General features: G+C 37.6%; 2 protein-coding genes across 2 annotated transcripts; one reads left to right on the top strand and one right to left on the bottom strand.

Annotated features, from left to right (window-relative positions):
- Positions 1-501: 501 nt before the first annotated feature.
- On the bottom strand, positions 502-1,816 carry LOC143577751 (uncharacterized). The gene is made up of 2 exons (XM_077061494.1): positions 1,617-1,816; positions 502-1,459 (listed from the first exon to the last, which is right to left on the bottom strand). Exons 1-2 carry the CDS (start codon positions 1,814-1,816, stop codon positions 502-504), a joined length of 1,158 nt encoding a protein of 385 aa, XP_076917609.1.
- A 12,978-nt stretch (positions 1,817-14,794) lies between these two features.
- On the top strand, positions 14,795-19,526 carry LOC143577755 (UDP-glycosyltransferase 83A1-like). Its single transcript, XM_077061496.1, has 2 exons — positions 14,795-15,292; positions 18,625-19,526. The coding sequence occupies exons 1-2, from the start codon at positions 14,809-14,811 to the stop codon at positions 19,524-19,526; spliced, it is 1,386 nt and encodes a 461-aa protein (XP_076917611.1). The 5' UTR covers positions 14,795-14,808.
- Positions 19,527-27,460: the final 7,934 nt, after the last annotated feature.

Raw genomic sequence — 27,460 nt, 5'->3', positions numbered from 1 at the left:
TATGCATTACATTTTCTGCACCCACAGTTTCAAATGGACCCCATCACTAAGCTTTATTCAATTCGCTGTCAAAATTAGACAATTTCACATGAGAACAAAGCTTTCCAGCTTGTCTTAATGTAGTGTGTGTGTGTTTGTTTCTTTTTTAAAAGAAAAAGAACAACGTTAATGTAGTCAATAGTGGCGAAGCTTGACCAAAATCATCGGGGGGGGGGGGGGGGGGGGGGGCGAAGTTATGGATCCAGAAAATTTCGGGTCAGCAGTTCGGTATGGGTCAGGTCAAAGTCAAACAATAAAAAATTTTCGAGTCGACGGGGCGGGGCGGGGCGGGTCAAACAATATAAAATCTAAACAAATACTTTTTCTTCATTCATTCAAAAGACCGTTCTTACAAGTTACAAAAAAACCAAATACATATTTTGTTAACAACAAAAGACCTAAAATACGATCTAAGAATGACATTGCAAAAAAGGGTGATTGGGTGAGTACCTGGTAGAAGAATTACAAAGCAGCCCGACGACCTTTAAGATCTTTGAATTCATTGATAATGGACTCCGAATCAAATGTCTCAGCAATTTCTTTTTCTATGTAAATCACCAAACTATTCACGAGATACTCGTCTGACATCTTATTGCGAATACGATTCTTGAATATTTTCATTGCTGAAAATCCCCTTTCTGTTGTTGCTGTGGAAACTGGAAGTGTTAAGATTAATCGAATCAACCTATCAACCAAATAGTACGTCTCACACTTCTGAGTGTCCACAAGATATTTGCAAAGATCAGAAATACATGATACACCTCTTAGCTTGGTATTGTTTGTCATTTCAACATTAAAAACCACCAACTGATCTCGTAAATGAATCCTCTCCGGCTCTGTAAAATCTTCAGGATAATACTTCTCAACAAGTAGACAAATCTCATCAACATTTATCTTTTTTGAAGCCAAACTAGAACTAAGAGATAACAACTCAATCGTGTGGTCATTGAATCTACTATCCAACTCATGCAATTGATTGTCAAATGTGGATGTAAAGACATCTACTCGGTAATAATGTTCAAATGTAACATGGAGATCTTTTTTACGAGGCCGGTACAGAGTAGAAGTGTATGGGGCGCTCATATCCGGCATTTCTATTGCATACTTGTTACAAAAACAAGTAACTTTTTCAAAAAATGAAACCCATCCAGTGTTTCTATAATCATTTTGACTAACCTTTGTTGATGAAACTAACTCCATGGCATTATGAATATCTTGGTTTTTCTTTTGTAATGTTTGAGAAAGTGTATATGTTCTTCCCAATACTTCCTTCATCAAGTGAAGAATAAACACAAACTCAAATGAGTGCATGATCATGTGAGCTGCATCGGCATCTCCACGTTGATCAAAATTAGTATGAGACACGTCTTTAATTATTCCTCTGAGAACAACAAGAGTGACAGAATACATGTTAAGCAAACTACAAATGGAGTTATAATGGGAACCCCAACATGTATCACCAGCTCTTTGCAATGTCGCAACTTGATTTAGACCCGATCCCGATTTAATTTCACCCAATTCCAATAATCTTTTAACCTCATCTTCCTGGGCAATTTGTAAGTCATCATGACACTTACTAGAAGCATTCTCCTCTCATATTGCTAGCTCCATCATAACCTTGACCACGGATTTTTTTAACATCAAACTCATAATGCAAAAGTTGTCTAAACGAACTTGTTTTTAAGGTTTCTGATAAAGTATCGTGAACATGAACCAAATCCAAGAACCTTTCTCGTATCATCCCTTTTGCATCCACAAATCTCAAAACGATTGCCATTTGCTCTTTTCTTGACTCGTCTCTTGACTCATCAAATAGATTAATACGTATAAAAAATAGATTTTATATAAAATAAAAACCAAACGTTCGGTTCTTATATAACAAAACTCAGTGGAACCACAAACCAGTATTATTTTTTGGAAAAAATATTTCGGGGGGGGGGGGGGGCAAGCTTAATACGTATAAAAAAATCCGGGGGGGGGTCTCAATACCTATAAAAATTTTCGGCTGAATATCGGAAAATATACACTACTAAGCAGAAAAACGGGAGGGGGGGCACCCTGGCCCCAATGATCCTGCGCCCCTGGTAGTCTTAATTATTTTCTGATATAACATTTTCCTTTAAAAATCAAACAATCACCTTATCCATTTTATTATTTTCTGATATAACATTTAGTAACTAAATTAAATCTAGCATGCACAAGTAATAAAAATAGACAACACTTTTTTGTAGTCTCTTAATGGCCCATTAAGAGTCTACGCCTGAATCGATTAAAGATAGAATATTTGGTTTACTTAAAAGACACCTCTTAATTGTTCATGAAGTCTCATAATATGTATGTTTTAGAAACATGTTGACTCATTCAAAGACTACCTTAAATCCGTTAGACCTCTTAATGGCTTAGTACAATATTGCCAAACAACACCGTTAGTAGTAGCATAACAAATTCAATTAGAAATGTGTGTATTTGACCAAGGATTAAAGGTGTACGTAGTAGTAGTAGTAGACGGTTACACCAGGTTAGTATTTGAACCCTGAACTCGGCCTGCGAGGGTTGTTTATGGAATGGAATTCCGAGTTACTCATGTTAAGAAATCGGAATATTTGAATTTTAAAATTTGGAAGTTGAATTTGAAAACGGTCGTATTCTATCATACTAGGTTCATATTTGGGTTGATTCGATTTGAGTTAATAAAAAAATAGAATACAATTTAGAATGGTCATACTATTAAAATTATAGATAAATGAAAAACAAATAAACTTTACATAATTTCTGAACTGAATCAGAAATCACAAATTTAATTTCTATCAGAAAATTCGAAAACTAAGTTCCGAAAGGCAACTCATATTCTAATCGAACTTCAAGTTTTGTTAATACAATTCGAACGACCTACACTCTAGACACTAGTATAAACCCAGGATATAAACTGTTCATGATTTATTTGGTACTTGACATGACCAACAGGAGTATGCCCTCCACTGTCTCATCGATAACATGGTAGGCCACGAAGAATCCCTCTAAAATCTTAGCTTATTTTAGCAGGTGAAATAGTGTATATATATATCTTTAAATAATTTAAATGGTGGACAAAACCATGTGATACCCAAATTCAACTTCACTAATTATGCTTCATTTTCCCACTATACATAATCTCTATCTAATGATGCACTATTAAAGAGCTTGAAGTCAACCATGGAGCTCGATTATGATTCTTTCACTATTTTCATTGATAATAATGTATAAAGTTACATGTTTCTACAAGTCAACCATCTTGGGCCCTAGGCTTTTACAATTATGCAATACATTTATACCTCGTGTATCTCTTTATGGACACATAAAACTATACAAGTATTTATGTTGTATGAGGCAAACGGCACTATCCTCCTTCCACTCGTGACAAGTTGTCTCCTTTTAAAATTTCTAAGGCCACATGGGGAGTCTTTTAGATGAGAACTTGGCCGGTTCACATGGATTCACAAGATGATACAGGATCAACACCGTCACCGCCCTAAGATGGGGATTCGTGGGTTCCTGAACTCGTTCCAAAATGGGGAAAAGATATATGTGGGTAAAGGGTTGGAATGAAAGAGTTCCAAGTGGTTGAAAATGATGAAATTAAATCAGGTGGCAAACTCAATTGGTCAACTTAAGTTAGATAAAAAATTTTGAATTTTTATATTTTTGAAGCCTTTAGAGGTAGGGTAATAAAAAAGGCACAAGAAACCAAGTAAAGACACATGCGGGTCATTCACAATACCAGCTGTAGGGGTATGGTACTAAACCCGGTTTTACGACCCTAAATTTATTATATTGGCTTATTTTACTATATGGACTTATACAATGTTATTGGGCTGAGGGGGTTTTGTGGAGGTAACCCTAACTGGGCTAGGCCCATTAGGGTACCATGATGGTGGCCATGAGGCTCTCTATTTAAGGAGGTCTCCACCTCCTTATTAAAAGGTCATGTTCAATAAGAGCCACCACCACTTTTTTGTGTCTGTAAACAAGAGATCCTTGAGATTTCTTAGCAGTCACCTCCACGCCCCCGAAAAGCCATTGCAGATCTCAAGCAACCGGAGAAGAAGATCAAGACATGGTTCGTTCATCTCGAAATCCGTGGAAACATCGTCATGGATCAGGTCAGATTCATTTCATGCTTCGACATTGGCGCCATCCGTGGGACGGCAACGAACTACCCTTCGATCTTCCTCTCGGCTGTCAGATCTCTCCCAGGAAAAACCCAGATCTGGAAGTTTACAGAAAAAGGCTTCAAGGCTTGTTCTATTAAAGCTCAAAAAGATCCATAGATCTAAAGGAGGCTTCCAGGTCTGTGCAAAAAGAAACTGCCTGATTCGAATGATCAAGTCTCCGGATCTGTGATGGTTTTAAATCCGCTCCGAGCCTCAGATCTATCTAGATCTGATTTACAGATCTAGATCTAGATTACAGACCTGGATTTTAGGTTTAAAATTGCAGATCTAGCTCTTAAATTGCAGATCCAAAAATTACCAGACTTCCGCCGCCATGTACGCGCGCCCGCGGATTCTCACTCCGCAGCCATGCATGTGCCGCCGCGGGAACCACCATGTGGGTTTTGCGTCCATCGCCGTGCATGCGCGCATCAGGCCACGCGCCAAACTTAAAGGTTGGGAATCCTCATAATATCCCATATGGCTACGCGCCATACTTAAAGGTCGGGAATCCTCATAATATCCCATATGGCTACGCGCCATACTTAAAGGTTGAGAATCCTCATAATATCCCATATGGCTACACGCCATACTTAAAGGTTGGGAATCCTCATAATATCCCATATGGCTACACGCCATACTTAAAGGTTGGGAATCCTCATAATATCCCATATGGCTACACGCCATACTTAAAGGTTGGGAATCCTCATAATATACCATATGGCTACACGCCATACTTAAAGGTTGGGAATCCTCATAATATCCCATATGGCTACGCGCCATACTTAAAGGTTGGGAATCCTCATAAACCCATCAGGCCACGCGCCAAACTTAAAGGTTGGGAATCCTCATAAACCCATACGGCTTCGCACCGAATACAAGACCGAACGCGGCTCAGCTCCGTTCAACATGCACACCACCATGATGCTTGAGCGCAGTCGCATATCACATGCTCATGCACCACATATGCTCACGCATCACATATGCTCACGCATATTACATATGCTTACGCATCACATGCTCACACATATCACACAGTCTACGCGCACGCGCACGCAACATCTGCGCCTGGCGCATGACACAAAGTCTACGCGCACGCGCATGCAACATCTGCGCGTGGCGCATAACACAAGGCCAGAGCCTATGCGCACGCGCATGCAACATCTGCGCACATCGCATGACGCAAAGTCTACGCGCACGCGCATGCAACATCTGCGCGTGGCGCGGGACATATAGTCTACGCGCACGCGCATGCAACATCTGCGCGTGGCGCGGGACATAAAGTCTACGCGCACGCGCATGCAACATCTGCGCGTGGCGCATAACACAAAGCCAAAGCCTATGCGCAAGCGACACAGCAAATGAGAATAGTCTAATCCCAAATCAGGATAAGGACAACCTCATTTAGCAGCAATGAACTAGGGGACTATCGTGGTATACCACCACTGCATTATCACGATGGAAGACATCCGAATCTTGGGGCGGGAGCCTAACAATATCCCAAACGGCCACGCGCCAATGTTCGGCTACGAGTCGCACAAGCACCCATAACATTATTACTATGGCCGTGTGTGCCTCCATTATTATTTTGAAGACAAGCTGGGATAGTCATCCTGCGTAGAAGAGGCCCTTGTGGGCCAGTCATTATCATTATTATTATAGCTCGTAAGCCGCAACTCGCGCAAGCTTCATTACTCATAGCTCATAAGTCGCCTCGCGCGCAGGCTTTATTATTATTATAGCTCGTAAGCCGCAACTCGCGCAAGCTTTATTATTATTCTTATAGCTCGTAAGTCGCCACGCGCGCAGGCCTTATTATTCTTATAGCTCGTAAGTCGCCACGCGCGCAGGCCTTATTATTCTTATAGCTCGTAAGTCGCCTCGCGCGCAGGCCTTATTATTCTTATAGCTCGTAAGTCGCCACGCGCGCAGGCCTTATTATTCTTATAGCTCGTAAGTCGCCTCGCGCGCAGGCTTTATTATTCTTATAGCTCGTAAGTCGCCACGCGCGCAGGCTTTATTATTATTATAGCTCGTAAGTCGCCTCGCGCGCAGGCTTTATTATTCTTATAGCTCGTAAGTCGCCACGCGCGCAGGCTTTATTATTCCCATAGATCCGTAAGTCGCCTCGCGCGCAGGCTTTATTATTCTTATAGCTCGTAAGTCGCCTCACGCGCAGGCTTTATTATTCTTATAGCTCGTAAGTCGCCTCGCGCGCAGGCTTTATTATTCTTATAGCTCGTAAGTCGCCACGCGCGCAGGCTTTATTATTCTTATAGCTCGTAAGTCGCCACGCGCGCAGGCTTTATTATTCCCATAGATCCGTAAGTCGCCTCGCGCGCAGGCTTTATTATTCTCATAACTCGTAAGCTGCCTCGCGCGCAAGTTATGTTACATTATTATCGAGATGCGCGCTCTACCTTTTATCAGGCCTCGCGCCACTATTGTTATGATGCGTCCTATATCTTATTCATGCCAGGGCACCATCATTATCATAAAGACCACAACATGTCACCATCATGGAGAAAACCTCCCAAAACTCAAAGACAATAAAGACAAGGCCGAAGAAAAGGAAAAAAAACCGCCTCATGGCCTAACACACCTCATAAAGTCCAGCGCTCCACCTAGACGCTTGCGCGCCCAGGAGCAACGCTGGACTTGGGGGGCTTGTAGGGGTATGGTACTAAACCCGGTTTTACGACCCTAAATTTATTATATTGGCTTATTTTACTATATGGACTAGAGGTGCACAAATCGGTTTTTTTAAAAAAACCGGTTCGGTTAATAACCGGACCGGTTTTTCTTGGCCTGGAAAAAAACCGGTTTTTAAATAACCGGACCGGTTTATTAACCGGTTTTTTTGGTGCAAAACTCGGACCGGTCTAACCGGTTAGGACCGGTTTAGAAACCGGTTAGAACCGGTTAATAACCGGTTAACCGGTTTTTTTTTTTAAATAACCGGTTAATAACCGGTTTTTTTCATAATAACCGGTTTTAAAATTAACCGGTTTTTTCCATAACCGGTTCAGTAACCGGTTTTTTCTCTAGAACTTGTAACCGATATACGAACCGGCGGTTACTAAACCGGTCAAACCGGTTTTTAAATAACCGGTTTTTGTAAAAACCGGTTTTCGGTTTAAACCGTTGAACCGGTTCACCAACCGGTTTTTTTGCCCATCTCTAATATGGACTAATACAATGTTATTGGGCTGAGGGGGTTTTGTGGAGGTAACCCTAACTGGGCTAGGCCCATTAGGGTACCATGATGGTGGCCATGAGGCTCTCTATTTAAGGAGGTCTCCACCTCCTTATTAAAAGGTCATGCTCAATAAGAGCCACCACCACTTTTTTGTGTCTGTAAACAAGAGATCCTTGAGATTTCTTAGCAGTCACCTCCACGCTCCCGAAAAGCCATTGCAGATCTCAAGCAACCGGAGAAGAAGATCAAGACATGGTTCGTTCATCTCGAAATCCGTGGAAACATCGTCATGGATTATGTCAGATTCATTTCATGCTTCGACACCAGCGAGAATCATTCACCAAAGAACGGAAGTCCAGATTCCCTTCTTGGGACCGTAGAAGCCTTCCACGTGAGTGGGTAAACCTGAATAAACTGCGGAAACTTCCCGCACGCGGAAGGACAAATGGATGACTTCACGTTCATTGAAGAAAGACAGGTATAAAAAATGCCATTTTAGAAGAGTGATGTAAATATTCCCAGATAGCGACATTTACCTCCTTGTGGAGAACACGTGACGGCACAACCAATTAGGAGAAGCCAGCTAAACGTTTTGTAACAGCCTTGCACATGGCTAGCTGTCATCTCCTATCAAAATCAATCACGTGTTCATTCAGGTAGAAAGAAACATCTTCCAGATACTGACAACTCCACTAATCATATTCCCCTACCCCCGACTATAAATACTTTTTCCATCATCATGACTCATGAGGTATTCATGCACAACTCCCACATTACATTAATCACTTTGTACCTTCTCTCTCTAAAATAAGAGTACTTATTCTCATGTCGGATGGTGATAACAGGAAGATCCCTCATCTTGTCCTTCCTGTGATGAGCTAACGGTAGTTTTGTTTTGCAAGATTCTGAACCGGGTCTAGCTCGATTCTCAACTCCTTTCAACCTAGCTTCATCCATTAACACTTACCCAGTGAAAATATAGATAATCCTAATACGGTTAGATCTGTGTTTCTTCAATGCCTAGGCATGTGCCTTTCACGATCTTTGGTTTATTGGAAAGTGATATAAAACCCAAAGTTAAGAAGGAACATTAAAACAAGTTTTATAAACTTTTATAAGACCTTATTGTAAAACACAATGAAAGATAAACCCAGAGGGCATATCTTTTATAAAACACAACTATAAAATAAGGTGATTGAAAGACCCTTTAATAAGAAGTCTACCAACGTATATGTTTTGGAGACTTAAAACTACAAAAACACATTTTGATGCAAAACTTCTTCAGGAGCAACTTAACCATTTTAAGAAAAAGACAAAGCTAAAAATATGGATCTCTTTTAAATTGTCATTGTTACAATTTTCATTTCCTATATGTGTTTGTTCATCATTTAGTTGCTCGTTTTCAACGTTGGTTTGCCTATCATTTGGTTGTTCTTTTATCCACGTTTTGTTGATTCACTTTCAATCATTTAGATTCCTACCATTTTATTGTTACTTATTTTAAGGGATATTGCTTCTACTAGAAAGACCATCCTGCCAGGCCTTCTTTTGTTATCAAATTTAGCCCAAATGCTTAAAATATACACATATACAAAATAAAGAAATACCAAATGCGAAACAAAGTTTTGATCTTTGTTTCGATCTTCATAAAACTAAGTTAGCAAAGCTGAATTATATGTTTCTGAACATGTGTCTGTACGTTCAGAATTTTAACTATTTTTGAAAATGAGATAAAATCAACCGATGTCCCTTGAGGGTGACGGAAACCTTGATAAGTCTTAAAATGGGGTCTTAAAAGTTTGAGGTCGAAAGCTATCCTGTTTTGTAATACACATGGCTCGGACTAGATTTCAACATTTAATTTGAGTAGTCGAGACAATTTTCATTTCTAAATCATGAAACGTATGAAAAATACTTGAGAAAAAAGTGGCTTTTCACTTTTACTATTTATTTTTTCTAAAAACTAAACCTCGGCAAAATGGCTGGAAAATTACTAAAAAAGCTTAAAAAATATTAACGGTCTCCTATGCACGGTCGATCCACGTGTCACCTTTTTTAAATAATCAGTCTAGCCAAATTAATTTGAGTCATCTTCTTTTACTTTTAAGTCAACTCTAAATCCTTGAACACATTTCATCTTATAAGAGATGTCAGACTAGCGAGACCTAAGTGATGAATGTTTATTTGTGCTATTATTTTCAACAATTACGTTGTAAGGTATGAGTGGTTACCCTAGCTACCAACATTATGAGAATTTGCAAAGGTAATCTATAATTTAGATAGAAAGACGTACGTAGTTTGTTGTATCTATCAAAGCATGATTAGGCATCATAAGCTATAGTGATCGCTATTCATCAGCTATATATATTCCTTCAGTTAAATCTATATGAAAAACTCTTTTAGAATGTTCAGCATGTACATATGTCATATTTCAACACAACGACTACATTTTCTATGAAACGATATCTGCATATTAATCTTAAAGACACCAATGCTCAATTAACCTAACCAACATATATTCTTAAGGAAATATGGTCCAAACCAACAAAACCGAATATAAGATGCAAACAAAAAGGCAAACCAATATGAAAAATCAATATTAGCAGTTACCACCATCACCTTTGCTTTAGCCTTGTTAGCTGTTCTAACAGCATATGTTGCAAGAGATTCCAATGGTCTCATTGGTAAAGGAGTATGCTTTATTCTCTCATTAAATCTGGTCCAGAGATGGTTCTGCTTCGATACAAATCCGAGCCATCGTTTTCACAACAATCTAAGGCCGGTGTGCCCCAGCTGCACTTAATTTCACCATGCAGCATGACGCAATCCGTGCCATCAAGTAGTGTGTTCGCATCATCATGGCCTCAGCATGGTTGGGTCGGGGTGTTTTGATAGTGAATTCAAACATATGTGTGGCTGTCACAACGGGTGCGTAATTAGCAAGAATGCATTTCTAAATCATCATTTTATTGTGCCACAAGAAGTTTTGCTCAACAAGGATTTCGATTCCGGCCTAGATCTCTACGAGCAATCTTGAATGGTGTTGGTCTCACGTAAAATTTGTTGGGGCAATTAGAAAAGGATCAAGCACAATAGGATGTAAACCAAGTCTTTTATCATCAGTATAACAAAATTTCATCATGTATGATGTTAGATATAAATCTTTACATCTACGTATATAACAACCTATATAGTCGCAAATCTACCAATATATTTGCAACTTTTTCGTACATAGGATGGTGTGCACGGTTCAGTTTAGGCTCATTTTGGGTGAAAACCAAACTTCAGTTTTGGATTTTTTAAACTGTTTGGTTTCAGTTTCAGTTGTTCAGTTTTCATATTGATTTTGGTTTTTTCAGTTTTTGGCATACGAGCTTGAAAATTTTGGATTCAAAAAAAAAAGTTAGCCTAAAATATTGAATTTAGGTATAAAACATGTAAATTAATAAACTAAATGACTATTATCCATTTGGGGGAAAATATTTGAGTTACATGGTAATGAATTATGATAAATTACTCAAAATAAAAAAATGAAAATCTAGAAATTCGGTTCGGTTTTTCGGTTTCCTAGTACATACAAAACCAAAACCAACCGTACGTAAGTTCAAATTTTACAAAAACATAAAACCAAACCATTAGTTTTTGTTTCAGGACAGTTTTTTCGATTCATGCGCATCCCTAAATAAATAGACAAGGATAACTATTGGTAACTATCATCTTAGTCATTTAAAAAGTTTATTAAATTATATAGCTAAAGTAAATAAGGTATCACATTCACGATGAGTGTGTGGTCTATGTTACACTTCTTGTTTGGTTGTTTATTCTAATATTAATCTAAATAAACAAATGATATCAACCGATACTTTAAAAGTGGATTTTGATTGTGAATACAATTTAAGAAAAAGAGTTACTTTTCAGTTGTAACAACAATTGGAAAGTAAGGCAATCACCACATGTTCATGTTTGGGAAATAGCCACTTCATCTAATATAATCTTAGATGGGAAACCATATAGACATGATTTTGTTTTAACTCCTCAACCCAATTCACTTAATTAACCAACCCATAATCAAATTTTTCTCAATAAAAAGAAATGATGATTTGAGTAACATCAAATTGAGCCAAACTGATTAAATTAATGGAATAGATAGTTGAATCCACAAATGCTTAGCGTCCCCACAAAATCCAATACTAATCTAGAACAATGAATATCGAATGATTACTATCAACCATACTAATCTCGTGAAAATAACGTTAAAAGTGGCGGAATGTGGAAGGTTAATCAGGCATCATGTGGATGTGTTGATAGCCGAAAGACAATGGTACATGCACCAATCGTCCGGTATCTCGATGGTTGAGTTTTATGTGTCTTATGTCCAAGGCTTGATGCAAAACTACTATCGAGTCAGAGGTCTCACCGGAAGCAGGCTCTCTATTTCTACGGGGTTGAGCGGTAGAGATAAGGTTGTCTACATCTTACCCACCCCAGACCCTACCATAGCTTTGTTATTGGTGGAATATACTGAGTATGATGATGATGATGACGACGACGACGACTTGAAGAATATCAAAAAGGCAAAAAACAACAAGAAAATGGCTTCCTCTTTCATTGGCAATGTTCTATTCTACAACTCGATTATCACCGATATGGGTTCATTTCGAGTTATGTAAAATGTCGTTCTGTCCAACAAAAGCTCGATGTGTTCATTTTGGTTCTATGTTGTTGTCAGATTCAACAACGATTTTGAATCAATATTTGATGTCAGATTCAATAAAGAGATTTTGGAAAGACATTTGAACTTAGGTCCAACGGCTCGAGTAGAAGACTAAATGAAGACGATAAAGTTCATCAAAACAAAGACGACTTAGTGGTTCAACTAATTTTTATCCAGACGATTTAGTGGTTTATATGTCACAACTTTAAATAATAGTCAACACATCATTGCTAACTTCTATTTTTGCTTAATTCTCAATTCTTGTACTTCACGTCAGACCTCTTTTAATTCATTTTTTCCACAATTTAATTGTTGGCCACAAGTAGTTTAGTTATTCACCAGCTAATTTCCGAATAGGGGAGGCTTGGAGGGTGTAGAGCCGCACCATCAGCCAGGGCACATAAGGTTCGGGGGCATAAACTTTTTTACACATATTACACACACACACACATATATATATATATATATATATATGTGTGTGTGTGTGTGTGTGTGTTTTGGTGTTAAAAATAAGGTTATTTATTATGGTTTATGAGATAAGTCCATGCTCAGAATGGTTTCTACTTATAATGAACCGGTCAATAAAAGTTTTATTCATGTACACTAGCGAATAAATTTTTTTCGTTAAGACATACGGGCCTTTTTATTTTGCTCGGCTGAGGTATCTAAATTTTTGGAGACGGCCCTGTAGCCGAAGACCTTTTTAAAAGCTTTTCCTTCATCATTTTACCTAGTTTCGTCTTTAACCCTATAAAATATAAAAACTAATGAACAATAATATATATGTATATAATAATATAGTATCAATGCAAGTTATGAATAATTAACATGTAAATGCTACTATGCTAGTACCTAAAGTGTACCGGTCAACTAGCATCTTAACCATCTAAGGTTACTTATACTTCGAATACTTCCCCTTAAGAAGACACGACCCATTTCCACTTTCTTTTTCAACTAGTTGAAGGGTACAATCTCTTCTTTGGTACTGCAATAATAAACAACTTTGAGATAATTACGTTTTGCAAACCTATGATCAACGTCAGAATGTATTTTGTGACACGCATTTCAAATTTAACCCATCCAAGCCCCCAACGTTGTAAGTGTGATTCAGTTTAAGCATGTCGGTTAAGTTAACCGTTGTTTGACCTTGAAAATCGTTGAAGTGACATTTATACCCTTATTTTATTTATTTATTACTTTTCTCTCTCTCACACACACACCCATGCGATGCAACAAATCCCAGTCTCAATCCTAATCCCTAGAAGCTTCTCATGTTGGCCAAAGGTATCGCTTGTGTCTAAAAATAAAATCCATGGTACCAAGAAGCTTTACGACTCCTTTTCCAAGAGCCTCATAGACGAGATGAAATAAAAAGAGTTCCGATCACTGGGTCTAAGGTCACAAGCATTCCGGCCGACAATTACTTATTGAAAATAGGACCGACATGTCAACTTACATACCTTAGGTATTTTATTATAAACTAATGCAATTTTCTTTTATATTTCAAATGACTCTGTACTTTATTGGGTGTCTTTTTAGCGACAATGTACTTTTAACGTGGTATTTGCTTTTTTGTCATGTGACTCGACTAGATCTGAAAATTTTAACATCGTATAGTTATAAATCTAATTATCGAAAAATACTGACAAAAGAGAAAAAAAATCGAGCCCACCACCGAGCAGAACTACATTAATCCGTTGATTAACTTTAAATAACCTAAACGAACCCGTATCAAATTTATTATTAGATAAATAAACAGATTTTTAAAAATAATTAGTTATTGTTGCCACCTATTTACATGGTTGCAGGTTATTGTCAATCATCGTTGTCTTCCATCTCCTTGTATTAGAAAAATCACTCAATTTGATAAGATAATTTAGTTATTTCAAATTATATTAATTTTTTATTAACGCGATTTAGAAGCGGATCTTCTCGTTACGTCACGGCAACTAACAACAAGAATATAGACGTTATTATGAAACCAAATAAACTTAAACAAGCAAATTTAAATTTCCAAAATAATCCAAGTATGACCCATGTCGAAACTTAATTAAGTTACCCGGAGTTAGTTAACGGGCTGTGTTAAATCAAAATTATCCGAAATACACTTCGTGTGAAATTTGTCCCGTATCAAATTTCCAAGCTAACTCGTAACTTGAATCCGGTGACCCAAGCTAAATTTACGTGTCAAAAACTAGAACCAAAACTCACTCGAAACCAATCCAGAGTAGAGGGGCTTTCGACTCGAAATTTTAACTTTTTGAACCGCGTCAAAATCTAACCCATAATCAATTCGTCACAAACTCACCCATCTTTGTCCTTAATTAGCTGAAAAATAACCCGAAATATATAACTCATACTTAAATTCTTACATTATTGTATTTGAATTATATATTTACCTTTTTTTATTATGTCTACGTTATTAAAAATTAGTTTTTACAAGAAACGTTTTAATCAATTATTGTAGGTATAATAAAAAATTTGTTCTATTTAAAACATTATTATTAAATTAAATTACTCTCTATTACACATAAGACAAATTGGTTGCTTTCCAACCTTCCAGAAACAACTCGACGTAAAATCAACCAATAGTTGTAACCTCGATTATTTATACCCATCGATAAGAGCTTCTAATTAAACACACTCACACTCTCAGCGAAACAAAAATGACAAATAATATTCATGTTCTAGTAATACCTTATCCAGCACAAGGCCATGTGATTCCTCTCATGGAGGTATCACGTTCCTTTATCCGCAACGGTCTCAAGGTCACCTTTGTGAACACTGAGTTCATTCACAAACGAGTTACTAGTGCTTGGTCCGATATAGATGTCCCGAATGATTTGATGAACATGGTTACAATCTCGGACGGGTTGGGACCATGTGACGATAGGGATGATCTTGTGTTGTTGACCAAAGCAATGTTTGAACTCATGCCCACCAAACTAGAAGAGCTAATAAATGATATCGACAAAAATAATGAGGATAACATTACTTGCATCGTTGCCGATTTTTGCATGGGATGGGTTGGAAAAGTTGCTCGGAAGATGGGTATTAGACTAGCACTCTTTACTCCATGCTCGGCTGCAGTTGTGGCCGTCGCCATGAGCATTCCGAAGCTAATTGATGATGAAGTTATAAACACTAGAGGTTAGATAACCTTTTATATATTGACGTACAAAACTATATAGTTACTTGTACAAAACTATCATGTTTCACAGGGGCCGTCACTATTGCCTTAACTTATGGGTGTAAACGAGTTGAGCCCATCCCAGACTCATTGACGCTCGAGATTCGCCCGTTTAAGTTATAAGTGCTCGAGCTAGGATCATTTGGTCTAAAGCTGGTCTTGTTAGTAGCTTTTCAAGCTCGAGTCCAGCTCAGCTCGGCCTATTTAGTATATATTGACTAATTTAAATACATATATAACTATTTTTTATTAGTATTTATAGTTATATTTATATATAACATAATATATATTATCTGTTGGGTCAATTGTTGTTTGGCTTAAGTGTAAGGCCCAACCCAATAATTAGGTTTATTATATTTGGTAATGTCTTGGCTAACAAGTTAGGGTTAGTCTATATAAACCGAGTTAATGGTTAGACATTAGAGAGGTGAGTTTGGTGTAACCGAGTTAGGGTTCATCAAGAGTCAAACCGAGTTAGGGTTTGAGGGTTTGTAATCAGTTTTTAGAGTTATATTTTCTGATTAATATAAACGAGAGTTATTCGTTTAGTTTGTGTGTTGATTATTGATACGAGACTTGAATTGGTATCAGAGCCAAGTTCAAGAAATCGATAATCAGTTGGCGGCGATCGGCGGCTTGCGGAGGATTATTAGAATCGAACAAAGGGTGTTTGTTTTGGTTTGCGGCTGGGTTGTTCATGATCTCTTGCAATGTTCTTTCGGCTCCACTTAGCTGTTTAATGTTCTTTGAATTAAACCGTCTTATTCAACCCAAATAAAAAACCTGGTCTAACCAACTTGTTTATCCAATGAAAGAAAAAAAAACTTAAAGCTTGACCAAGATAACAAATATTAAACCTGCTTGCTTATTCCTTTTATTATCTTATCCCCACCAAGAATAAAAGCAATACTTTTGTAACCTAATAAATACCAAGTCTTGGATGACGTAATCACAATTATTAGATGCATAGAAACATGATCTGCTGTAGGTTAATGATGCGAATAAGAATTAAACGGCAAGGTTGTTTTTGTTCCAAGTTATGGAAGATAATATTCTTCTTCAAGTTTCTCAATACAGGAATGCTCGAGAAATATGGGCGGCTTTGAAGGTGTTTCTCAGTTTATTAGGGCCGAACGAGTTCAAAAGGCTCGACTACTAACGTTGAAAAGTGAATTTGAGAAACTCAAGATGGCGGAAGACGAGACTGTTGATCAGTTTGCGGGAAAAATAACTGGTATGGTTTCAAAGGCAACGGGTCTTGGTCACGTATTCGAGCAAGATGTTTTGGTGAAAAAGTTACTTGACGCGGTTCCAGACAAATACTTTAACTTGGTAGCCTCAATCGAGCAAACGGTTGATCTTGATAGTATGAGGTTTGAAGATGTTGTTGAAAGACTTAAGGCGTTTGAGGAACGTCTACGAGGGAGAGAACGCGCTTCAAATTCACAAGGTCAGTTACTTTTCAATCCGTCGGAAAGTAATTACAAAGGGAAGTCGTATCATCAGTCCGGTAGCCGAGGTAAGGGTTGGCCGAGTTCACGAGGACGTGGAAAAGGCCGTGAAACCGGAGGTCAAGATTGAGATGATGAAGATCAAGATGGTTGTGACAACCGAGATGGTCAACATCATGGGTCAAGGTATACTGGGTCAAAGAAAGGATCGTCAATGGAGAAAAAAGGATATGTCACAAGTTCAGTGTTTCCGTTGTGATGAGTTCGGTCACTTTGCATCTACGTGTCCGGAACGTATGAAGAAAAAGGAAGAATATAATTTGAACAAAATTGATGATATTGATCCGAGTTTATTTATGATTAAAGGAGATCAGAAAACGGTTTTTCTGAATGAAGATGGTGTGATTCCAAAGCGTTTCGAAACCGAGCCGATGGAGAAAGATGTTTGGTATCTCGACAACGGAGCATCGAATCACATGACGGGTAGTAAAGCGTATTTTTATGAATTGAATGAAAAAGTCACGGGAACGGTGAAGTTCGGAGATGAATCTTGTATTGATATTCCTGGAAAATGGTCGGTCTTAATTGAAGGAAAAACGGGGGAGCAACGTTTGTTGACCGATGTCTACTACATTCCGAGCCTACAGTGCAATATCATAAGTCTTGGTCAAGCAACGGAAGGTGGATGCGAGATTCACATGAAACATGATTTGTTAACCATTAAAGATGATACAGGTAAGCTTTTGATGAAGGTGACAAGGACCAAGAATCGATTGTACAAGATCAGTCTCAAGATAACAAGTCCCGGTAAACGAGCTATCATTGTAATAAAGAATTTTGCAGGTAGGGATCTTCAAAGTATTGGACTGAAAGAAGACAAGTCGGTTATGAGTCAGATTCCAATCAAAGATCCAAGTTCCAAAATTCAAAGTCCAAAGAAGAGTGTTCAAGAAACTAAACGCGTGGTCAAGAAAGTGATTCAAGCACAAGGGAAGGCGTGTGATGATCAAACGAAGCAAGTGTTACTTCTAGCCAAGTGTAGCCGAAAGAACATTGCAAGAGATCATGAAAAGCCTCGGGAGAATCAAGTAAAGGATGACAAGCGTGAAGTTGAAGACTCGCCAATTTCGAGTAGGAAATTAGGGGATGAGTCGGGTGACTCGGGTACAACAATTGCGGGGGTGATTGTTGGGTCAGTTGTTGTTTGGCTTAAGTGTAAGGCGCAACCCAATAATTAGGTTTATTATATGTAGTAATGTCTTGGCTAACAAGTTAGGGTTAGTCTATACAAACCGAGTTAATGGTTAGACATTAGAGAGGTGAGTTTGGTGTAACCGAGTTAGGGTTCATCAAGAGTCAAACCGAGTTAGGGTTTGAGGGTTTGTAATCAGTTTTTAGAGTTATATTTTCTGATTAATATAAACGAGAGTTATTCGTTTAGTTTGTGTGTTGATTATTGATACGGGACTTGATTATCTACTTATTTTAATATTTTACACACACATTTATAACTATATTTCATCGTTCTTGTCTGTACCATTGTGCTTATGGGCTCTGGCAACTTGCGGGACTCCTGTTTGGTTTTTTATTATAATTAGGTCTTTCAAAAAAATATATAATAACTAATATATATATATATATATATATATATATATATATATATATTAATTTATTAGTTAAAATTATATTAAAAAATAGGCTCATGAACGAGCTCGGGCTCAGGCTCTTTTACTAAGCAAACTTAGTTTCTAGACTCGAGCTCTTTTAAACTCGGTCCGAGCTTTTATCGACCTTATATCATGTAACAGAAGGTACCCAAATAAAAATTCCTTTTATTTTAGGAAAACTTTTGAAGGATGACATGGTTCAGCTATCAACGTCCATGCCACTCTTGGACCCTACAATGTTTGTATGGGTATGTATGGGAGACCCAATCATGAACCAAGTTTTATTTGATTACCTATTTCTTGAGGGAAATGAAGCAACAAAAATAGCAGACAGAATAATTTGCAATTCAGCCATGGAACTAGAGCATGGGACGTTCACCCTATTTCCAAAGATGTTGCCAATTGGTCCACTTTTAGCGACCAACAACTCAACAAAGCAAGTAGGCCACTTTTGGAACGAAGACTCCACTTGCCTAACATGGCTTGATCAACAACCGATCAACTCTGTCATCTATGTGGCATTTGGAAGCATCACAATTTTCAACCAGACGCAATTTGAAGAGCTAGCGATGGGACTCTTAGATACCAAAAGGCCATTCTTGTGGGTGGTTCGACATAGTACAAGTGGTAGTATGGACTATGTCTTGCCAGATGGCTACATGGACAGCATAGGTACTCTTGGGAAAATCGTCAATTGGGCACCTCAACAAGAGGTCCTAAAGCATCCGTCAGTGGCTTGCTTCATGAGTCATTGTGGCTGGAACTCTACCATGGAAGGTGGTAGCAATGGCGTTCCTTTCTTGTGTTGGCCATACTTTGCTGATCAGTTTTTTGATAAGACATACATATGTGATGTCTGGAAAACTGGTGTGAGTTTAAACAAAGATGATACATGTATTGTTACACGAGGAGAAATCAAGAGTAAAGTGGACCAACTTCTCAATAATTACACAATCAAACAAAATGCTTTGAATTTGCAAGAAAAAGTGATTGACTGCTTGCAAAAGGGAAATTCCTCAGACAAAAATCTCAACAATTTCATTGATTGGGTAAAGGAAGGGAATGCTCATGCTTAATTGTGTGGATGAAACGAGAAAATGATAATGCACAACATTTATGATTTTAACTGTTTTCATGTATGTTCTCTTTTTCATTGTTTTCATGTGTGCTTTCTTTTCCGCATTGTTTTTTTATAGTTCAAAACACATGTGACATGTCGACATTGTATAAAATTATATATGTTACTCACTGTGAATTTATACACTATTACTAAATGCATAGGGTAAAACGGGTATTTAACTACAACTTAAATTCAATAAAGGGTGATTAATGTGAATGTTGTCTTTTATATTTATAGGATCTCAATGTTGGTAAACCTGTAACTGTGTGTACATCAATGTTAACCACAGAGCCGGTTCTTGGGCTGTGCATACTGCATACCGTGCCACTACACGAGGCCCAAAAGCTTATATAGGCCCAAAGGTTATTACAAATTGATTGTTTATTTTCTCCTAATAGGCACAATGCACACGACACATACTCATATTTACATTTTATATCCTCTAACATTTTGCTATATTTTGTTCGGCATTGTGTTCTATTTAGCGATCTGTTGTGGCTTTTTTTAGTTATAATTGTGTCTTTTGTTCATTTTCGTCATTGTGTCTTTGATCTCGGCATTGTGTTTTTTCGTCAAATTTTTTTATTTTTTTTGTATTTTTTTTGAACGGAAATGATAAGCAATTTAGTTTTTTAATTTTTTTCGTTATTTATTTATATTTTGAGTTACGATTTTTTTTATTATTTTTTTGTATTTATTTTTAATGAGTTTTTGTGTGGTCACAAATACTTCTCGCACTTCTAATTTTTGTCTCCTTTTTTATTTTAACTTTACCCATAATAATCCCCAATAAAATATTTAAGGTTGGTATTAATAATTATTCAGGTAGAAGTTTATTTATAATCTTACTTCAAATAAATGGCGAAACTTGGTCATAAACGCGTCCAGGGGGATTCAATACGTACAAAAACTTTCATAAATAGGGGGAGCCATGCTCAAAAAAATTCGGAGGAAAAAGAGTAAAGTTACGCTACGTTTAAAAATTTTCGAACAAAAACGAATAAATTAACACTATTAAGGAATGATGAGACCCTGGACCTCAACTATACTTCACAACTTCTACAAATGCCCAAAATATCTTGTGGCTTTTGATAGTCGATGATCTTCGAACCAGTCCAAGTGATTGAGGTGAGGCGGACTTCTTTTTTTTTAAACAAAGAGGTCTTGAGTACAAGTCCTATTTGTAAAAAAAAATTAAAAAAAGACATAATTACAGAAATTGTCATTTATTTTTGTTTCAAATTTCACTCATTCTCCTTTATTTTCAATTTGATGTGTTTTATCCTTTACGTTTACAAATCTAACATCGTTTGTTATTTGACCTTAACTCAGTTAGTTTTCTCGTTAAGTCTAGTCATGTGTCTTACACATGAGGACAAATTAGAACTTTTATCAATTTAATTAAAAAACATTTTAATAATCAAAATTAAAAGAATATATTATATAATCTCCTTTCTCTTTCTTTATTTCTTATTCTATAACACCTTCACCACCACCAACCCAACTTCACCACCCACCACTGTTTAACCTCCGGCAGCTACCATTCATTCTCCAGAACCACCACCGTCTGAAACCTATGCCACCCACTACCACCATCGCTCATCACCCACTACCTTCCCTACCAAGTCACCGGAACCACCCAACCTTTCAGATTCTAAGCTCTGGCCATCTCATACCTTAGTGGAATCATTCTTACTAATAAACTATTTATTTACAAAAAAAAATTAAGTGGAATCGAAATCAGGGAAAAGAAATGGTGTTTGACTAATTAAAGTAAAAAATTAGATTAGATCTGCAACTTTTGAGGACTCTAAAACAGAATTAAGTCTGAAAGTTTGGCCGGAAAACAGATTGTGATGGAGATTGATCCATCGACCCGACCCAACTCGTTTCTACTCCCCAAGGTCCGACCCATGTACTGTTGGCCGGAAAACCGATTGTGATGGAGATGGTTTGATTCCAGTGAAGTAGAAAATGGTAGCAAGAGTTTTATTGTAGGAAAAAGATACGGGAGAATGGTGATGGCTGCTTTTTAAAGTTTTAATGATGGCATGTGGTGGTGTAGGGTGGGTGGTGATGGTGGTGGCGTGTGAGTGTGGGTGGTGGGTTGTTTGGGAAGATTCAAGATAAAACATGGATCCTTATATCATACTTAGAAATGATGATATATAAGCTATGATCTATTTCTCTAGTTTTGATTATTCTGAAATAACATTGTTAACACGATTGATTAGGTTATCATGCTAGTTAAAGAAATCATATGTTAATGAATGTGTAATTATAACCTAATTAAATCAACCAAATGGAGGTTTTGTGACTAAACTATAATCACCCAAATTTGTTAGAATTGGTATTTGAGAAATCGAAGTCAATCATAATCTTTCTGCTTTACTAAACTACTTGCCTACTTAAATTGACATTCTCGTGGTAGTATGAGATTAAGAAAGGGTGGACTTGAAAATATGCATGCTACTTTCTTTTATGTCATATAATATGTTTACTTAGAAATGAGGGGCTATTCTATCATATATTATTATGGCAAGTTTATCATATGTTTAATTAATAATCATTAAGGAAGAATGGAGTGGATTCTTGATCTTAGATGGTAAATTCATATAAATGATTTACTCATTTAGATTTTCTCTTCTTGTCAACTATATATTATATAAAAGTAGTTTTTATTAAAGTTTGAAAATCAACCCCAAAATGATTAAACTATCCGATTGAAATAAAATGAAGATTTAGTAATAGAAACATTTGTGTCCACGGATCGATACTTGGTTCTTATCAATACTATTATACATAAACGATAGGTACACTTGTTTATTTTGTGTGTGTTTACTCTTAGTAGAAATCACTTTATAAATTTAAAACACGATCTTATGTGAAAGCTAAATCTCCCAATCATCCAATTTTATAACCGCACGCACATCACCCTATAGTCAGAAAAAATAAACTAGAAGATATTAAAAAACACATAGGTAATCGTTATATTTTTATCTTTTTGCTATCTTGTTATGAATTTTAATAGACTTTTGGGTTGATAATGTAGGCACTATGAAGTTATTCCAAGCGGTAACAAACTTGCATGTGCAGATCAGGCAATTGTCAAGCATTTAAGGAGTGAAAAAAATGCATATGTAGTGAAGATTCGGTAACAAACTTGCACGTGCAAATCATGGCAATTGTCAGGCATCCCTTGTGTTCATACGGTAGCAGCTTTAGGGTTCATCAACATAAACCCAGATGCTATGTCAGCAGCTGGTTTACAAAGGACATATTTAAGGAAGCTTATAGACATCGTATCCAACCGTTGAATGGAAGTATGCATTGGCCTAAAACAAATGATGTTAAACCCCTACCTCCAAAAGAAAGACGAATTCCTGGTAGACCGACAATGAAAAGAAAAAGAGACTCTTTAGAGAAAGAAAAGAAGAACACAAAAGAAAAGAAGGACAAAAAGGTTGGAACTGCAAGAAAAGTGACTAGTCAAAACTACAAAGAAACTAACATCAGGTCTTGGACGTAGGAGAAAAAAGATCCACAACCAAAGGTGGCAAGTGCAAAAGGTAGAAATAAAAAGGCAGAGTTGATAAGTGCGACCCGCGATGGGGTAGAATAGGTGATTATACCCAACTGGGCTCATTTTTGGTGTGTTTTTTCTTTGTTTGTGGGGTATTTTGGTGTATTTTGACCCATTTGGGCGTATCAGGATCGTTTGGATTTATTTTGGTGTATTTTGATATGTTAAGGTTTTTTGTGTATTTGACCCATTTGGGCGTATCAGAATCGTTTGGATTTATTTTGGTTTATTGTGATATGTTAAGGTTTTTGGTGTATTTTGACCCATTTGGCGTATCAGAATCGTTTGGATATATTTTGGTTTATTTTGATATGTTAAGGTTTTTGGTGTATTTTGACTCATTTGGGCGTATCATAATCGTTTGGATTTATTTTGGTTTATTTTGACATTTTAAGGGTTTTGGTATATTTTGATCGTTTGAGTATTATACATGTTTTTGTATACTTTGGTTTTGACGTGGCGTCGTCTCAGTGGACTGTGCTTTTTTCTCTCCACTGTTCGTATCCCACCACATTTATTGCGATGAGTATAAATAGTAGCAATTATTTATCTTTTGAAGTTTTATCATCTTTGATTTCTCATTTTTCTTCATCTTTTCTTCCAAACTTCCGATTGGACTTTTACTTCTGTTCAAAATTGCTCGTTGTTTTCCTTTCATTATCGAACCGATGGTTGGTGATAAAAAATAAATTTCCGTCATCACCCAATACTGATATTGTAGAAGTTAATTGGAAGAGTTCTGATTATGAAAAGCTTATCCACACTTATGGGATCCCGTCGGAGTGGGAACCGGAGTTCCCAGCTGTTGGATCTGTCGCTAGCAGACCTCCGGCCGGCAAGATGGCTGTCACACCACCATCTAGGGCCTAGGAGTGTGACCAATAGTTGGTATCGTATTTGTAAATAAATCAGAGTGGCAGGTTAATGCGGAAGTCTTTATAATATATAAGGATCATACTTGTAAATGTTTACATTACAAAACAACGAGACAAAAGTCTCGTTTTAAGTTTACTTGTTATAAGTTTTACAAAACCACCATATTTTAATATTTACACAAAATTATCCGAGCCATCGGATTCTTGAGCTTCTTCGTCTTTCAAGCTCTAATCTTGGTTACCTGCAAGATGTTAATAAAAATACGTCAGCAACGAATGCTGGTGAATATGTTGACGCTAAAAATATGTTCTTTAATTAATCACCCCTCGAGATCACGCAAGCCTCAGCCCATCTTGGCTTAGGAATAATCAATTTTAAACAATCATTATAAACTCGAGTCTCTACACTAGGTCACCTCAGCAAAACACCGCAGCATTTCGACGTACTTAGGTACCATAAATATACACAAGGTCATTCTCACTCGAACATACTTTGGTTCGGCCCATCGTGGCTGGAGGTCGTGACCAGGCGTGGTGCGATGTGCCCACCGCATACCACATATGTAAAGATCCAGACAAACGTATACCACAACCTGAGGGCTAGGCTTATACTCTTATTTACAATATTTTTAGAGACACGTAGCCTCATGTAAAGTTTTACACATAACACGTTTTGTTTTTTTACAAGTTTGTAAAAGTGGGGCGTATTCACCTTTTAAAATGGGATCGGCTTCAAACACCGTCCTTGAGTTCTTTCCTTTGCTATTTCGCACCTATAGTACGAGTATAACTTTTGTTAGTCGGATACACGATCTTCTTTGGGAGTTTGGTTATGAAATCCATGGTTATTAACTCCCACTTCCATATAGGAAGTTCGAGTTACTGAAGCAGTCCCGAAGGCTTTTGGTGTTCAGCTTTAACTTTTAAACAAGTTAGACATTTCGCAACATGCGAAGCAATGTCCTTTTTCATTCCATTCCACCAGTAGTTTGGCTTGAGGTTTTGATACATTTTGTCACTACCGGGGTGAATCATGTATTTGGACTTATGCGCTTCGTTCATAATCTTTTCACGCAAGTCTCCAATGATTGGTACCCAAATCCGGTTTCCCATTCTAAGGATACCATCATCACCCTTGACTAACGAGTCAATGGTGCCGTTACGTTTTTCATCGGAGATCTTGTTTTCATTGATCGCTTGAGTTTAAGCAGATTTGATTTGGTCGATAAGATCGATTTGAAGTTCCTTAACGCTCGGACTCTTTTTGGCTTTTCGTGCTCTTTACGACTCAAGGCGTCAGCCACAACGTTGGCCTTACCTTCGTGATAAACGATCTCACAATCGTAATCGTTAAGAGTTTCCACCCAGCGTCGTTGCCGCATATTAAGCTCTTTTTGCTCAAATATGTGTTTTAAGTTTTTATGATCAGTGTACACGATAAATCTTACTCCATATCTTTAGTGCCAAGATTATGGCGCCTAACTCTAGATCGTGAGTTGTATAGTTCTTTTCGTGCACCTTAAGTTGAAGAGAGGCATAAGCGATTACTTTCTTTCATTGCATTAGTACACATCCCAAGCCGGAATGAGATGCATCACTAAAGACAACAAAATCTTCGGTACCTTCTGGCAAGGCCAGTATAGGAGCTTGGGTAAGCTTTTGTTTAAGTATATCGAACGCCTCTTGTTGTTTCATTCCCCATTCACACTTGATGTTTTTGCGAGTTAAAGAAGTTAAGGGAACAACAATTCGAGAAAAATTTTCGATGAACCTACGGTAATAGCCAGCCAATCCAAGAAACTTCGAATCTCGGTTGGCGACTTTGGGATTTCCCACTTAGAGATAGCTTCAATCTTAGCGGGGTCCACTTGAATACCATTAACGTTGATAATGTGACCAAGAAATTGCACTTCGTGTAACCAGAATTCGCATTTCGAGAACTTGGCGTACAACTTCTCGGTCTTAAGGATTTCAAGTAAGGTTCGAAGATGATGTTCATGATCGTCCTTAGACTTAGAATAAATAAGTATGTCGTCGATGAAGACGATAACATATTTATCCAAGTAAGGCTTACAAATTCGGTTCATCATATCCATGAACGCAGCTCGTGCATTAGTAAGTCCGAATGGCATAACGGTGAACTCATAATGGCCATACCTTGTTCGAAAGGCGGTTTTCGGGATATCTTCGTATTGAACTTTAAGTTGGTGATAGCCGGAACGAAGTTTGATTTTTGAAAAGAAGCTAGCACCTTGAAGTTGGTCAAACAAATCATCGATTCGAGGAAGTGGATAATGATTCTTGATTGTAACTTTATTGAGATCTCGGTAGTCAATGCATATGCGCATGGATCCGTCCTTCTTCTTAACGAATAGTATCGGGGCTCCCCATGGCTATGAACTTGGTCGTATAAAACCTTTCTCGAGAAGCTCGTCAAGTTGTTTCTTTAATTCCTTCATCTCGGTTGGCGTAAGACGATACGGAGCATTAGCGATCGGAGCAGTACCAGGAAGAATATTGATTATAAACTCTACTTCACGATCGAGAGGAATGCCGGGAAGTTCATCGGGAAATACATCGGCATAGTCAGAAACAACATGAACGTCTTTGATTTCTTTGGGTTTTGATTCTTCAGTGACGTAGGCCATGAATGCTAAGCATCCTTGATTTAAACATTTGTTAGCCCTTATCATGGAGATTAGGGTAACTCGGCCAACGTCTTTATCCCTTTCAATTCGAATAGTTCGTTTATCCGAGGCTTGAAGTTCAACGGTCTTGCTATTGCAAAGGATATGAGCATGGTTGTCGGATAACCAATCCATACCCAATACAACATCAAAACCAGCAAGAGTCATGGGTAGCAATTGAATAGGCAAAACATAACCGGCTAATAAGATTTTTCCGTTTTCTAAAGCTTCGGATATTTTAATAGTTTCGCCACTAGCGGTCTCGACGCTTAGAGTTTTATTTAATTTGATTAAAGGTTCGTTTAATAGACTACAAAAGTTATAATCTATAAAACTTAAGTTGGCTTCTGAATCAAACAAGACTCTAGCATAAGCGTTGTTAACAAGGAACGTACCGGTGATAGTTTCCGGTGTGTCGGCCGCTTTCTTCGTATCGAGAACGAAGACTCTTGCATTGCCCTTCTTGGTCTCGTTCTTTTGACCGCTACCACCCGCACCACCAGTCGCGGGCTTGTTCTTGGGACATTCGAAGCTAAGATGCCCCATCTCTTTGCAGTTGTAGCAGGTCATTTTCTTTTTCCAACAATCGGTCGTAGCGTGGCCGGTTTTATGACATGATTCACAAAGTCGTGGAATTAAATGGCATCTACCCCTATGATACTTCTTACAAATTTTGCATTGTGGGATGCCGGGGTTGAAGCCTGACCTTCGTTGGTCAACTCCCTTACCCTTGAAACGGGTATTC

The sequence above is a fragment of the Bidens hawaiensis genome, unplaced genomic scaffold (assembly GCF_021521415.1).
Source record: "Bidens hawaiensis isolate Kalapana, Puna unplaced genomic scaffold, B.hawaiensis_p1.1 tig00028798_1, whole genome shotgun sequence".
Taxonomy (NCBI): Eukaryota; Viridiplantae; Streptophyta; class Magnoliopsida; order Asterales; family Asteraceae; genus Bidens; species Bidens hawaiensis.
Note: the sequence above shows the minus strand (reverse complement) of the source record. Positions and strands in the feature narration are given on the sequence as shown.